The 17,062-nt window shown below is 47.8% G+C and overlaps 1 protein-coding gene across 1 annotated transcript in view; it reads right to left on the bottom strand.

The window, feature by feature from the left end:
- Positions 1-2,187: 2,187 nt before the first annotated feature.
- The window catches only part of LOC106596203 (UPF0524 protein C3orf70 homolog A), a 29,241-nt gene continuing 14,366 nt past the window's right edge, over positions 2,188-17,062 (bottom strand). The window contains exon 2 of the mRNA XM_045699528.2: positions 2,188-4,868. Within this exon, the coding sequence (XP_045555484.1) occupies positions 4,222-4,868 (647 nt within the window). The 3' untranslated portion in view covers positions 2,188-4,221. The remainder of the gene's footprint in view (positions 4,869-17,062) is intronic.

Genomic DNA, 17,062 nt, shown 5'->3' with positions numbered 1-17,062 from the left:
TGCTATCTCATGGTGGTTCTGGCTCCTATCTCCTGGTGGTTCTGGCTGCTATCTCCTGGTGGTTCTGGCTGCTATCTCCTGGTGGTTCTGGCTGCTATCTCCTGGTAGTTCTGGCTGCTATCTCCTGGTGGTTCTGGCTGCTATCTCCTGGTGGTTCTGGCTGCTACCCCCTTGGTGGTTCTTGCTCCTTTCTCCTGGTAGTTCTGGCTGATATCTCCTGTATGGTGGTTCTGGCTGCTATCTCCTGGTGGTTCTGGCTCCTATCTCCTGGTGGTTCTGGCTGCTATCTCCTGGTGGTTCTGGCTGCTATCTCCTGGTGGTTCTGGCTGCTATCTCCTGGTGGTTCTGGCTCCAATCTCCTGGTAGTTCTGGCTGATATCTCCTGTATGGTGGTTCTGGCTGCTATCTCCTGGTGGTTCTGGCTCCTATCTCCTGGTGGTTCTGGCTGCTATCTCCTGGTGGTTCTGGCTGCTATCTCCTGGTGGTTCTGGCTGCTATCTCCTGGTGGTTCTGGCTGCTATCTCCTGTATGGTGGTTCTGGCTGCTATCTCCTGGTGGTTCTGGCTGCCATCTCATTCATGGTGGTGAGAAACACACTAGAGTGGAAAGGATGAATGCTTCATGGGAGCAGAGAGGAAAACAGAGAGAGATACAGTAAAGTGAGAGAAAAGTAAAGAGAGAGAAAACAGAGGGAGGGAGGGGGAGTAGAGGGGAAGGAGGGGGGGAATAGAGGGCAAGGAGGGGGGGAGGGGAGTAGAGGGCAAGGAGGGGGGAGGGGAGTAGAGGGCAAGGAGGGACGGGAGTAGAGGGGAAGGAGGGAGGGGAGTAGAGGGGAAGGAGGGAGGGGGAGGGGAGTAGAGGGGGAGGGGAGTGAGGGAGTAGAGGGGAAGGAGGTAGGGGAGTGGAGGGGGAGGGGAGTAGAGAGGAAGGAGGGAGGGGAGTAGAGGGGAAAGGGGAGGGGAGTAGAGGGGGGAGGGGAGTAGAGGGGAAGGAGGGAGGGGGAGGGGCATAGAGGAGAAGGAGGGAGGAGGGGGAGGGGAGTAGAGTAGAGTAGAGGGGAAGGAGGGAGGGGGAGGGGAGTAGAGGGGAAGGAGGTAGGGGAGTGGAGGGGGAGGGGAGTAGAGGGGGAGGGAGGGGAGTAGAGGGGAAGGGGAGGGGGGGGAGTAGAGGGGGGAGGGGAGTAGAGGGGAGGAGGGAGGGGGAGGGGCTGAGGGGGAGGGAGGGAGGGGGAGGGGAGTGGTAGGTGGGGGAGGGGGAGGGGGAGGGGGTAGGGGGAGGGGGAGGGGGGGGAGGGGAGTAGGAGGGGGGAGGGGAGGAGGGGAGGAGGGAGGGGGGGGAGTAGAGTAGAGAGGAAGGATGGAGGGGGAGGGGAGTAGAGTAGAGAGGGAGGAGGGAGGGGGAGCGGAGTAGAGGGGAAGGAAGAGAAGAGAGGTGTGAATGGGGAAAAGGCGGGAAGGGGAGTGGAGAGAGAGGGTGAGGGAAGGAGGAAGTGGTGGATGGGAGGGAAGAGAGAGGGGTGGCAAGGTCACTCTACTGTTGACAGTGAGGGAATATTGTACTGTATTAATCCTATGTCTACTGTTGACAGTGAGGTAATATTGTACTGTATTAATCCTGTCTACTGTTGACAGTGAGGGAATATTGTACTGTATTAATCCTATGTCTACTGTTGACAGTGTGGGAATATTGTACTGTATTAATCCTGTCTACTGTTGACAGTGAGGGAATATTGTACTGTATTAATCCTATGTCTACTGTTGACAGTGTGGGAATATTGTACTGTATTAATCCTGTCTACTGTTGACAGTGAGGTAATATTGTACTGTATTAATCCTATGTCTACTGTTGACAGTGAGGTAATATTGTACTGTATTAATCCTATGTCTACTGTTGACAGTGAGGTAATATTGTACTGTATTAATCCTATGTCTACTGTTGACAGTGAGGTAATATTGTACTGTATTAATCCTATGTCTACTGTTGACAGTGAGGTAATATTGTACTGTATTAATCCTATGTCTACTGTTGACAGTGAGGTAATATTGTACTGTATTAATCCTATGTCTCTACTGTAGCTGATGGATGTATTGTAATGCTGTTTTAGAGATAGATACCGTTTCTAATGCTGATAGAAATGTTAATATTACAAACTCACTTCTTGGGACTCAATCACCACACAAAACAGTCTCTTTTTAGTGAAATCCTTTATTCAAAAAATCAGAATAGCAACAATATACTGAAGACATCAGAAAACAATGGTGTGCTTTATATACCCTCTATAATATGTGATCATTTGACTGTACGTGTACAGATGTAGGATCTTCATTTGAGCCAGTTTGCTACAGTATGAAATGAACCCTGCATCAACAGGAAATGTGAATTATTATGTGGATTATAATGAATTGACATTTTTGTAGGGGTTGATAGATGTTTTGTAAGGGAAAATCAAGTCTGAAATTTCAAAGTGGAAATTACAAACTTCAGAAGCCTTTTTAAACCTCAAATACACTACAAGTTGTACATTTCCTGCATTGCAGGAAAGTTGTCCTGCAACAGGGTGATCAAATTAAGATCTTACATCTGTATTTACAGTGATGTTTTAAAGCGTATATATTTTTTTATCCCTGATGTTACAATTCTCTTTCAATCAGAGAGGAATAGAAATTCACCCACAAAGCGTGTTGTGTGTGTGTGTGTGTGTGTGTGTGTGTGTGTGTGTGTGTGTGTGTGTGTGTGTGTGTGTGTGTGTGTGTGTGTGTGTGTGTGTGTGTGTATGCGTGTTTGTGTGTGTGTGTGTATGCGTGTTTGTGTGTGTGTCTATAGTTTCTGTGTGTTAATAGATCAGAAAGGTGTGCTTTGTTCAAGACCCTCAACATGTGATTGGAGCAATCATTTAGAGACAGACAAGACAGTCTTCTTCTCCTTGTTGTTTTGTGGTGGTCAGAACAATGTCCTCGAGCCACTGCTACTGCTCTGCATTGTGTGTAATACACTGAGACCCCTGTCCTGGGCTGTGACTCCTCAAGCTCTGAAGCTCCATGTACAGGGCTATGTTCACATTTCAGCTGGGTGATTGTAGTCAGATGATTGTCAGAAAGCCTTGGCAGGACCCTGGGTGTGTCTGTACGCTGTAACGCTCCATCCACCTGTGTAGATAAGTCCTGTAACAGGTCATCCATGTTGTCTGGGTTGTTTGTGGGCGTGGCCTGTAAACATGTGCAGTGTTGTAAAAGACTTCAGATGTTAATATGCTCATGATGTCACAGATTCATCACACATGTCCCCTTCCTCCTCTCTCCTCTCCTCTCCTCTCCTCTCCTCTCCTCTCCTCTCCTCTCCTCTCCTCTCCTCTCCTCTCCTCTCCTCTCCTCTCCTCTCCTCTCCTCTCCTCTCCTCTCCTGTGTTTGTGATGTAAGCTTGTGAAGATACTTCTTAGTACACTAGTGATGTAACACGTGGAATGTGGGCCAAATGGCACCCTTTTTTCTACATATTCCCTACTATCCCCTATGGGCCATAGTCAAAAGTAGTGCACTATCCCCTATGGGCCCTGGTCCACAGTAGTGCACAATCCCCTATGGCCCTGGTCTAAAGTAGTGCACTATCCCCTATGGGCCCTGGTCTAAACTAGTGCACTATCCCCTATGGGCCCTGGTCAAAAGTAGTGCACTATCCCCGATGGGCCATAGTCAAAAGTAGCGCACTATCCCCTATGGGCCCTGGTCTAAAGTAGTGCACTACATAGGGAATAGGGTGCCATTTGGGTTTGGCCCTGGATTGTTATAAAAAGTAGTAGCCTCATGATGTAGAATCTGTTTGGTCACATCGTGCTCTTCTGTCTTTAAGTGTGTTGGGTCATGGACTAGATTAGATTCACTTATTCCTACATTTGTGCTCTTGTTCATTTGTGGGTTCTTTCAGCTGACTACTGGTTTGGAAAGATAAGTGAAATCCCTCCAGAGTAGAGTAGAATGGGGTAGGTACACCATGCTATAAAAGGGTGAAAGGTCATAGGTAACCATGCTATAACAGGGTGAAAGGTGGTAGGTAACCATGCTATAACAGGGTGAAAGGTCAAAGTTCATAGGTAACAGGTCACTGTTTTGGCGTTAGAAGATTAGTATACTGTAGTTAGAGGAACGTTGACAGGCTAGTGTGTGTGTGTGTGGCTCTAAGATGAACCGGCTAGGTCGCTGTCTCAACGTGACACTGCAAGTTGTCTCACACAGTTGTCTCTATCTTCTCGATAATCTCCACCATAGACTTGGACGGAGAGAGCAGAGAACACTCATCTTGAGTCCACATACTTATTGGACTAGACTCTCCATCACTACTTAACTCTTCTTCCACTTCCTCCTCCTCCTCCTCGTCTTCCTCCTCTTCCTCAGAACCCTCGTCACATGACTCCATGTAATGGCCGCCCAGTGCATTTATCCCAGAATCCTCAGAGCTGGACGGGGAGGAGCAGTGGTCTATTTTGGGGGTGGTGACCTTGTCCCCCAGGGCACTGGGCTTGGTGCCCTGGGGGTGTGGGTGGTGTCTGGGGGTCCGTTGGGGATGGGGGTTACGGGGGTGAGGAGCATGTGATTGAGGCGGGCTGGGCATGGTCGAAGGTTGAGGTCTCTGAACATAGCACATCTTCCCATTGATGCGTTTGACCATGTAGTCGTCCACAAAGAGGTCTGAGATGATGCAGAACTTGGGCGACTCCAGGCAGGGCGGGGCTTGGAAGGCGGGGGCGGTCATGAGGAAACGTTCGGCCAATGAGACTGTCAGGTCCATGGTGTGGGTGTGGTCTGTGGGCGTGGCAGGCACTGGGGTGCTGGGGAGGCGGCACACGTTGGTCATCGGCTGGTACACGTATTTACCTAGAGAAGGAGAGAGAGAAGGAGAGACAGGTACAGAGACAGGGTTACTTTATGTAACCCAACAAATACATTACTGAAATACATGGGTATTCAATCACAAAGATAGAAGGCATTACAAGGGAAACGGTTAGAATGACAAGCAAGATACACTATATATACAGCAGTATGTGGACACCCCTTCAAATGAATGGATTCGATCATTTCAGCCACACCCGTTGCTTACAGGTGTATAAAATCAAGCACACAGCCATGCAATCTCCATAGACAATCAGTGGCAGTAGAAAGGCTTTACTGAACAGCTTAGTGACTTTCAACGTGGCACCGTCATAGGATGCCACCTTTCCAACAAGTCAGTTTGTCAAATTTCTGCTCTGCTAGAGCTGCCCCGGTCAACTGTAAGTGCTGTTATTATGAAAACATCTAGGAGCAAGAACGGCTCAGCCACGAAGTGGTAGGCCGCTGAAGCGTGTAGCGCATAAAAATTGTCTGTCCTCGGTTGCAACACTCACTACCAAGTTCCAAACTGCCTCTGGAAGCAACATCAGCACAAGAACTGTTCGTCGGGAGCTTAATGAAATGGGTTTCCATGGCCGAGCAGCCGCACACAAGCCTAACGATCATCATACGCAATGCCAAGCGTTGGCTGCAGTGGTGTAAAGCTCGCCACCACTGGACTCTGGAGCAGTGGAAACGCGTTCTCTGCAGTGATGAATCACGCTTCATCATCTGGAAGTCCGACGGACAAATCTGGGTTTGGCAGATGCAAGGATAACGCTACCTGCCCCAATGCATAATGCCAACTGTAAAGTTTGGTGGAGGAGGTCTGGGGCTGTTGTTCATGGTTCGGGCTACGCTCCCCCTTTAGTTCCAGTGAAGGGAAATCTTAATGCTACAGCATACAATGACATTCTAGATGATTCTGTGCTTCCAACTTTGTTGCAACAGCTTGGGGAAGGCCTTTTCCTGTTTCAGCATGACAATGCCCAAATGGGGAAGGCCCTTTCCGGTTTCAGCATGACAATGCAGAAATGGGGAAGGCACTTTCCTGTTTCAGCATGACAATGCCCCTGTGCACAAAGTGGAAGAACTTGACTGGCCTGCAAAGAGCCCTGACCTCAACCCCATCGAACACCTTTGGGATGAATTGGAACGCCGACTGCGAGCCAGGTCTAATCGCCCAACATCAGTGCTCGACCACACTAATACTCTTGTGGTTGAATGGAAGCAAGTCCCTGCAGCAATGTTCCAACATCTAGTGGAAAGCCTTCCCAGAAGAGTGGAGGCTGTTCTAGCAGCAAAGGGGGGACCAACTCCATATTAATGCCCATGATTTTGGAATGAGATGTTCGATGAGCAGGTGTCCACATACTTTTGGTCATGTAGTGTATGTATACTTAAGCAATAAGGCCCGAGGAGGTGTGGTATATGGTCAATATACCACGGCTAAGGGTTGTCCTTAGGCACGACGCAACGCAGAGTGGAACCATGTAAAGGGTTTCAGTGCAGAAATACTCACTCTATCGCTCTCTCTCACTGTCAGCTGTGGGACCTTATATTGACAGGTGTGTGTCTTTCCAAATCATGTCCAATCAATTGAATTTACCACAGGTGGACTCCAATCAAGTTGTAGAAACATCTCAAAGATGATCAATGGAAACAGGATGCACCTGAGCTCAATTTTGAGTCTCATAGCAAAGTGTCTGAATACTTATGTAAATAAGGTATTTCTGTTTTTGTCATTATGGGGTATTGTGTGTAGATTGATGAGGATTTTTTTCATTTATTTAATCCATTTTAGAATAAGGCTGTAAAATATCAAAATGTGGAAAAAGTGAAGGGGTCTGAATACTTTCAGAATATCTCTCTCCCTCATTCGTTCCACCCTACTGTGTGTTACCATGGGCATCTCCAGTATAACATGTTCTCTTCCCTTCCCTTCCCTTCCCTTCCCTCCCTCTCTCTCTCTCTCTCTCTCTCTCTCTCTCTCTCTCTCTCTCTCTCTCTCTCTCTCTCTCTCTCTCTCTCTCTCTCTCTCTCTCTCTCTCTCTCTCTCTCTCTCTCTCTCTCTCTCTCCCACCTCCACTGAGAACTGGAGCATCACAAACACACAAGAGGGTGAGATGTTTGGTAGAATGACTTTGTGCTTTCTCTCTCTCTCTCTCTCCTCTCTCTCTCTCTCTCTCTCTCTCTCTCTCTCTCTCTCTCTCTCTCTCTCTCTCTCTCTCTCTGGAGCAAGATATTCTACAAGAGGAGGATATTCTACAGGAGGAGGAGGAGATTCTACAGGAGGAGGAGGAGATTCTACAGGAGGAGGAGGGGATTCTACAGGAGGAGGAGGGGATTCTACAGGAGGAGGAGGGGATTCTACAGGAGGAGGAGGGGATTCTACAGGAGGAGGAGGGGATTCTACAGGAGGAGGAGGGGATTCTACAGGAGGAGGAGGGGATTCTACAGGAGGAGGAGGGGATTCTAACAGGAGGAGGAGGGGATTCTACAGGAGGAGGAGGAGATTCTACAGGAGGAGGAGGGGATTCTACAGGAGGAGGAGGGGATTCTACAGGAGGAGGAGGGGATTCTACAGGAGGAGGAGGGGATTCTACAGGAGGAGGAGGGGATTCTACAGGAGGAGGAGGGGATTCTAACAGGAGGAGGAGGGGATTCTAACAGGAGGAGGAGGGGATTCTACAGGAGGAGGAGGGGGGGATTCTACAGGAGGAGGAGGGGATTCTACAGGAGGAGGAGGGGATTCTACAGGAGGAGGAGGGGATTCTAACAGGAGGAGGAGGGGATTCTACAGGAGGAGGAGGGGGGGATTCTACAGGAGGAGGAGGGGATTCTAACAGGAGGAGGAGGGGATTCTACAGGAGGAGGAGGGGATTCTACAGGAGGAGGAGGGGATTCTACAGGAGGAGGAGGGGATTCTAACAGGAGGAGGAGGGGATTCTACAGGAGGAGGAGGGGGGGATTCTACAGGAGGAGGAGGGGATTCTACAGGAGGAGGAGGGGATAAAAGAGGGTAGAAAATATAGACTATATCCAAGATCAAGGTCACTGTGATGTAGTTGGTACAGAAATGAAATGAAACATGGGTACAGAGAACAGACAGGGGAAGTGGTGAAATGAAGGTTACAACATGACATAATGACTCTTTCTCTCAGTATTTTCTTTAGTTATGTGGCACTCCTGGAGAGCTGTGCCTGTTTCAAGATTTATGTCCTTAAGAGAGATCAGACTAGAAAAGAGAGGGGAGGAGAGGAGGGGAGGATGAGGGGAGAGGGTCAGTGGGTAAGATTCTGCCTTCTAAAGATGTCAGGATAAGAACATTTGAGAGCTTTAGCTTTTAGTCTCTGTAGCTAGAGAGAGAGAGAGGGCGAGAGAGAGACCGAGAGAGAGATAGAGACACAGAGAGAGAGAGACAGAGAGTTGGAGACAGAGAAAGATACAGAGCTTTGTCCTTTAGTCTCTGTAGCTAGAGAGAGAGAGACAGAGAGTTGGAGACAGAGAGAGAGAGACAGAGAGAGATTTGGAGACACAGAGAGACAGAGCTTTGTCCTTTAGTCTCTGTAGCTAGAGAGAGAGAGAGAGAGAGAGACAGAGAGTTGGAGACAGAGACAGAGAGAGATTTGGAGACACAGAGAGACAGAGCTTTGTCCTTTTGTCTCTGTAGCTAGTGCCTGGTGGAGGGAATGCAGTTCATCCCTGCATCATCATGGTGAAGGGAGAGTGTGATTTTATCTAGTGTAATTTTGATTCCACTAGGAGAGATAGATAGAGCTTTGTAGTTACTGTATCTTAGTAGTTACTGTATTTTTGCAATATTAAATCGGTATTTTTTAAATATTTTTTTATCAGTTATCAGTTAGCATGTGGGACATTCAGGGCCTACACTAGTGAACCTTTGGACTGGAGAGTTTAGCACTGTAGTTGTAAATGTCATCATTCTGCAGGAGACATGGTGTAAGACATTGTTACTCACTGTCCCACAGGCTACAGAGAGGTAATCATGCTGTCACCGTTCCACAGGCTACAGAGAGGTAATCATGCTGTCACTGTCCCACAGGCTACAGAGAGGTAATCATGCTGTCACCGTTCCACAGGCTACAGAGAGGTAATCATGCTGTCACTGTCCCACAGGCTACAGAGAGGTAATCATGCTGTCACTGTCCCACAGGCTACAGAGAGGTAATCATGCTGTCACTGTCCCACAGGCTACAGAGAAGTAATCATGCTGTCACTGTCCCACAGGCTACAGAGAGGTAATCATGCTGTCACCGTCCCACAGGCTACAGAGAGGTAATCATGCTGTCACTGTCCCACAGGCTACAGAGAGTTAATCATGCTGTCACCGTTCCACAGGCTACAGAGCGGTAATCATGCTGTCACTGTCCCACAGGCTACAGAGAGGTAATCATGCTGTCACTGTCCCACAGGCTACAGAGAGGTAATCATGCTGTCACTGATCCACAGGCTACAGAGAGGTAATCATGCTGTCACTGTCCCACAGGCTACAGAGAGGTAATCATGCTGTCACTGTCCCACAGGCTACAGAGAGGTAATCATGCTGTCACTGTCCCACAGGCTACAGAGAGGTAATCATGCTGTCACCGTCCCACAGGCTACAGAGAGGTAATCATGCTGTCACCGTCCCACAGGCTACAGAGAGGTAATCATGCTGTCACCGTCCCACAGGCTACAGAGAGGTAATCATGCTGTCACCGTTCCACAGGCTACAGAGAGGTAATCCTGCTGTCACTGTCCCACAGGCTACAGAGAGGTAATCATGCTGTCACCGTCCCACAGGCTACAGAGGTAATCATGCTGTCACCGTCCCACAGGCTACAGAAAGGGATTTATGCTGTCACCGTCCCACAGGCTACAGAGAGGTAATCATGCTGTCACTGTCCCACAGGCTACAGAGAGGTAATCATGCTGTCACTGTCCCACAGGCTACAGAGAGGTAATCATGCTGTCACTGTCCCACAGGCTACAGAGAAGTAATCATGCTGTCACTGTCCCACAGGCTACAGAGAGGTAATCATGCTGTCACTGTCCGACAGGCTACAGAGAGGTAATCATGATGTCACTGTCCCACAGGCTACAGAGAGTTAATCATGCTGTCACCGTTCCACAGGCTACAGAGCGGTAATCATGCTGTCACTGTCCCACAGGCTACAGAGAGGTAATCATGCAGTCACTGTCCCACAGGCTACAGAGAGGTAATCATGCTGTCACCGTCCCACAGGCTACAGAGAGGTAATCATGCTGTCACCGTCCCACAGGCTACAGAGAGGTAATCATGCTGTCACCGTCCCACAGGCTACAGAGAGGTAATCATGCTGTCACCGTTCCACAGGCTACAGAGAGGTAATCCTGTTGTCACCGTTCCACAGGCTACAGAGGTAATCATGCTGTCACCGTCCCACAGGCTACAGAAAGGGATTTATGCTGTCACCGTCCCACAGGCTACAGAGAGGTAATCATGCTGTCACTGTTCCACAGGCTACAGAGAGGTAATCATGCTGTCACTGTCCCACAGGCTACAGAGAGGTAATCATGCTGTCACTGTTCCACAGGCTACAGAGAGGTAATCATGCTGTCACTGTCCCACAGGCTACAGAGAGGTAATCATGCTGTCACTGTTCCACAGGCTACAGAGAGGTAATCATGCTGTCACTGTCCCACAGGCTACAGAGAGGTAATCATGCTGTCACCGTCCCACAGGCTACAGAGAGGTAATCATGCTGTCACCGTCCCACAGGCTACAGAGAGGTAATCATGCTGTCACTGTCCCACAGGCTACAGAGAGGTAATCATGCTGTCACTGTCCCACAGGCTACAGAGAGGTAATCATGCTGTCACCGTCCCACAGGCTACAGAAAGGGATTTATGCTGTCACCGTCCCACAGGCTACAGAGAGTTAATCATGCTGTCACCGTTCCACAGGCTACAGATGGGTAATCATGCTGTCACTGTCCCACAGGCTACAGAGAGGTAATCATGCTGTCACCGTTCCACAGGCTACAGAGAGGTAATCATGCTGTCACCGTCCCACAGGCTACAGATGGGTAATCATGCTGTCACTGTTCCACAGGCTACAGAGAGGTAATCATGCTGTCACCGTCCCACAGGCTACAGAGAGGTAATCATGCTGTCACCGTCCCACAGGCTACAGAGAGGTAATCATGCTGTCACTGTTCCACAGGTTACAGAGAGGTAATCATGCTGTCACCGTCCCACAGGCTACAGAAAGGGATTTATGCTGTCACCGTCCCACAGGCTACAGAGAGGTAATCATGCTGTCACTGTCCCACAGGCTACAGAGAGGTAATCCTGTTGTCACCGTTCCACAGGCTACAGAGAGGTAATCATGCTGTCACTGTCCCACAGGCTACAGAGAGGTAATCATGCTGTCACCGTCCCACAGGCTACAGAAAGGGATTTATGCTGTCACCGTCCCACAGGCTACAGAGAGGTAATCATGCTGTCACTGTTCCACAGGCTACAGAGAGGTAATCATGCTGTCACTGTCCCACAGGCTACAGAGAGGTAATCATGCTGTCACCGTCCCACAGGCTACAGAGAGGTAATCATGATGTCACTGTTCCACAGGTTACAGAGAGGTAATCATGCTGTCACTGTTCCACAGGCTACAGAGAGGTAATCATGCTGTCACTGATCCACAGGTTACAGAGAGGTAATCATGCTGTCACTGTTCCACAGGCTACAGAGAGGTAATCATGCTGTCACTGATCCACAGGCTACAGAGAGGTAATCATGCTGTCACTGTCCCACAGGCTACAGAGAGGTAATCATGCTGTCACTGTCCCACAGGCTACAGAGAGGTAATCATGCTGTCACTGTCCCACAGGCTACAGAGAGGTAATCATGCTGTCACTGTCCCACAGGCTACAGATGGGTAATAATAAGTTTGGCATACAGAACTGTTCTACAAAGTTATTGAAAGCAGTGTAGGGAGTAAAACATTACATAAGTAAATCAATGCATTAAAAAAGTATTCAGACCCCTTGACTTTTTCCACATTTTGTTACGTTACAGTCTTATTCTAAAATTGTTTACGTACATTTTTTTCCCTTATGAATCTACACACAACCGATTTTTTTGTGCAAATGAAATACCTTATTTGCATAAGTATTCAGACCATTCGCTATGAGAAATTGATCTCAGTTGTATCCTGTTTCCATTGATCATCCTTGAGATGTTTCTACAACTTGATTGGAGTCCACCTGTGGTAAATTCAATTGATTGGACATGATTTGGATAGGCACACAACTGTCTATATAAGGTCCCACAGTTGACAGTGCATGTCAGAGCAAAAACCAAGCCAAGAGGTTGAAGGAATTGTCCGTAGAGCTCTGAGACAGCATTGTGTCAAGGCACAGATCTGGGGAAGGGTACCAAAACATGTCTGCAGCATCGAAGGTCCCTAAGAACACAGTGGCCTCTATCATTCTTTAATGGAAGAAGTTTGGAACCACCAAGACTCTTCCTAGAGCTGGCTGCTCAGTCAAACTGAGCAATAGGGGGAGAAGGGCCATGGTCAGGGAGGTGACCAAGAACTCAATGGTCACTCTGACAGAGCTCCAGAGTTCCTCTGAAGGAGATGGGAGAACGTTCCAGAAGGACAACCATCTCTGCAGCACTCCAACAGTCCTTTATAGTAGAGTGGCCGGACGGAAGCCACTCCTCAGTAAAAGGCACATGACAGCCCGCTTGGAGTTTGCCAAAGCACCTAAAGGCCTCTCAGACCATGAGAAACAACACTCCCCATCTAACCTGACAGAGCTTGAGAGGATCTGTAGAGAAGGGTGGGAGAAACTCCCCGAATACAGGTGTGCCAAGCTTGTAGAATCATACCCAAGAGGACTCGAGGCTGTAATTGCTGCCAAAGGTTCTTCAACAAAGTACAGAGTAAATGGTCTGAATGTTCATGTAAATTTGAATATATTTTCTTAACACATTTGCTCAAATTTCTAAAAACCTGTTTATGCTTTGTCATTATGGGGTATTTTGTAGAGATTGATGAGAAAAAACGATTTAATCAATTTTAGAATAAGTCTGTAACCTAACAAATTGTGGAAAAGGTCAAGGGGCCTGGATACTTTCCGAAGGCACTGTACATAATGAATTGGCCACTATTCTAGTAGAATCCTCAGCCCCTGGTGTTAGTCTCTGCAATTCAGAGATGAAATACCTGCTCTACCCAGATGACCTGTACCTGCTGTCACCCACAGCACATGTCCTACAGCAGATCCTGGACCTGTCAGACCAGGGCCCTGGTCGTACATACCCACACACTACAATTACTCAGCTTTAAAAAGAAGCTCAACTGGAAACCTAAATCAGGCACTAAATGAACTGAGAGAGAAAGCAAGCAGGGTATTCTACGCCATTAAAAAACAAATACAAATGAATATACTTATACAAATGTGGCTAAAACTAATTGATTGTGTCATTGAACCAATTGCACTTTATGGCAGTGAGGTGTGGAGTCCACTTGCAAAACAAGATTTCACCCAATGGGACAAACACCCCATTGAAACCCTGCATGCAGAGTTCTGTAAGATTCTCCTACATCTCCAGAGAACAACTACAAACAATGCATGCAGGGCAGATTTAGGCCAATATCCACTAATAATAAAAACTCAAAAAAGAGCAATTACGTTTTGGAAACATCATTACATCAATTGCAGTCGCAAAAACCATCAAGCGCTATGATGAAACTGCCTCTCGCCACAGGAAAGGAAGACCCAGAGTTCCCTCTGCTGCAGAGAACAAGTTCATTAGAGTTACCAGCCTCAGAAATTGCAGCCCAAATAAATGCTTCACAGAGTTCAAGTAACAAACACATCTCAACATCAACTGTTCAGAGGAGACTGCATGAATCAGGCTTCATGGTCAAATTGCTGCAAAGACAGTACTAAAGGACACCAATAATAAGAAGAGACTTGCTTGGGCCAAGAAACACGAGCAATGGACATTAGACTGGTGGAAATCTGTCCTTTGGTCTGAGATTTTTTTGATTTTTGGTTCCAACCCCCGTGTGTAGGTGAGCAGATAATCTCTGCATGTGTGGTTCCCACCATGAAGCATGGAGGAGGAGGTGTGATGGTGTTTTGCTGGTGACACTGTCAGCGATTTATTTAGAATTCAAGACACACTTAACCAGCATGGCTACCACAGCATTCTGCAGCGATACACCATCCCATCTGGTTTGCGCTTAGTGGGACTATCATTTGTTTTTCAGTAGGACAATGACCCAACACACCTCCAGGCTGTGTAAGGGCTATTTGACCAAGAAGGAGAGTGATGGAGTGCTGCATCAGATGACCTGGCCTCCATAATCACCCAAACTCCATCCAATTGAGATGGTTTGGGATGAGTTGGACTGCAGAGTGAAGGAAAAGCAGTGCTCAGCATATGTGGGAACTCCATTCCAGGTGAAGCTGGCTGAGAGAATGCAAAGTGTGTGCAAAGCTGTCATCAAGGCAAAGGGTGGCTACTTTGAAGAATCTAAAATATATTTAGATTTGTTTAACACTTTTTTGGTTACTACTTAATTCCATGTGTGTTATTTCATAGATTTGATGTCTTCACTATTATTCTACAATGTAGAAAATAGTAAGAATTAAGAAAATCCCTTGAATGAGTAGGTGTGTCCAAACATTTGACTGGTACTGTACATTGTTACATCATGCCAATAAAACAATTTAAATTGAAAAGAAAATTGAGCGAGAGCGCTCATGTCTGTCAGCACGACTGTCCACCATGTTACGTACTGTACCATTACCTCATGCACAGTCACACTCACTGTCCACCATGTTACGTACTGTACCAGTACCTCATGCACAGTCACACTCACTGTCCACCATGTTACGTACTGTACCAGTACCTCATGCACAGTCACACTCACTGTCCACCATGTTACGTACTGTACCAGTACCTCATGCACAGTCACACTCACTGTCCACCATGTTACGTACTGTACCAGTACCTCATGCACAGTCACACTCACTGTCCACCATGTTACGTACTGTACCAGTACCTCATGCACAGTCACACTCACTGTCCACCATGTTACGTACTGTACCAGTACCTCATGCACAGTCACACTCACTGTCCACCATGTTACGTACTGTACCAGTACCTCATGCACAGTCACACTCACTGCCCACCATGTTACGTACTGTACCAGTACCTCATGCACAGTCACACTCACTGCCCACCATGTTACGTACTGTACCGGTACCTCATGCACAGTCACACTCACTGTCCACCATGTTACGTTCTGTACCGGTACCTCATGCACAGTCACACTCACTGTCCACCATGTTACGTACTGTACCGGTACCTCATGCACAGTCACACTCACTGCCCACCATGTTACGTACTGTACCGGTACTTCATGCACAGTTACACTCACTGCCCACCATGTTACGTACTGTACCGGTACCTCATGCACAGTCACACTCACTGCCCACCATGTTACGTACTGTACCGGTACGTCATGCACAGTCACACTCACTGTCCACCATGTTACGTACTGTACCGGTACCTCATGCACAGTCACACTCACTGTCCACCATGTTACGTACTGTACCGGTACCTCATGCACAGTCACACTCACTGTCCACCATGTTACGTACTGTACCAGTACCTCATGCACAGTCACACTCACTGTCCACCATGTTACGTACTGTACCAGTACCTCATGCACAGTCACACTCACTGCCCACCATGTTAACATTATGTGGAGAGCAGCACACCTCTGGCTGACTGGCTGGCTGACTGGCTGATTGGCTGGCTGATTGGCTGGCTAACTGACTGGCTGGCTGACTGGCTGATTGGCTGGCTAACTGACTGGCTGGCTGATTGGCGGGATGACTGGCTGATTGGCTGGCTGACTGGCTGGCTGGCTGACTGGCTGGCTGGCTGATTGGCTGGCTGATTGGCTGGCTGACTGGCTGGCTGACTGACTGACTGGCTAATTGGCTGGCTGGCTGGCTGGCTGGCAGATTGGCTGACTGACTGGCTGACAGATTGGCTGGCTGACTGACTAGCAGCACAGTGATACAATCACACCCACCCTTCTCTAGCCTGATCTATTGTCAAAAAGAAATCAGATTCAAATGAAATGAAATAAAAAGTATTTCAAGGACTGAATCCCCACAATAATGTATTTCTCATCCATCCATGCACTCGGTGTGAAGATGGCCCTCTCAGGGATTTTCCTCTGACAGGATTTCCAAGGCTGGGACTGTTTCCTGACAACCACTGTTTTATTGTGTTGAAGGACAAGGCATGGAGATGTTTGCCTGTTAATATACTGTATAGTGTGGAAGGTTGTTATTGTACTGTATAGTGTGGATCTGTGTGGAAGGTTGTTATTGTACTGTATAGTGTGGATCTGTGTGGAAGGTTGTTATTGTACTGTATAGTGTGGATCTGTGTGGAAGGTTGTTATTGTACTGTATAGTGTGGATCTGTGTGGAAGGTTGTTATTGTACTGTATAGTGTGGATCTGTGTGGAAGGTTGTTATTGTACTGTATAGTGTGGATCTGTGTGGAAGGTTGTTATTGTACTGTATAGTGTGGATCTGTGTGGAAGGTTGTTATTGTACTGTATAGTGTGGATGGTTGAAGACTTTGGATTTTCGCTCCACTTTGCTAATGTCCTTTTCTGGGCTGAATGTGCTGCGATGTTTGTGTGTGTGCGTGTGCGTGTGCGTGTGCGTGTGCGTGTGTGTGTGTGTGGTGTGTGTGTGTGTGTGTGTGTGTGTGTGTGTGTGTGTGTGCATGTGCGTGCGTGTGTGTGTGTGTGTGCATGTGCGTGTGTGTGTGTGTGTGTGTGTGTGCGTGTTTTTTTTTTTTCTTCTTCAGGGCTGCCGAGGAGCTGTAAGATTGATGAGAGGCTGGGAAAACACTAGTCCTCTAGTTTACCAGGATCAGAGTCAGTCACACACAGAGAGACCAGGAAGGCAGGCAGCATTCCAGGGTCTTAGCCTCTCAATTCATACAAGTTGATGGGATGTAAAGGTTGGATATGAAGTTTTGGTTTCAGCACTATAGGAAGACTCATAGCCTGCTAAAGAAGCATTTCAGATGGTTCACTGAAGACTTCCTGGGGCTGTTTCAGGGTTGTTAGCTTAGCTACACTTTAGCCTTCAAAAGGGGTT

The sequence above is a fragment of the Salmo salar genome, chromosome 17 (genome assembly GCF_965601325.2).
Source record: "Salmo salar chromosome 17, fSalSal1, whole genome shotgun sequence".
In the NCBI taxonomy this organism is placed as follows: Eukaryota; Metazoa; Chordata; class Actinopteri; order Salmoniformes; family Salmonidae; genus Salmo; species Salmo salar.
The sequence above is the reverse complement of the archived record's forward strand: the minus strand, read 5'-3'. Positions and strand labels throughout refer to the sequence as shown.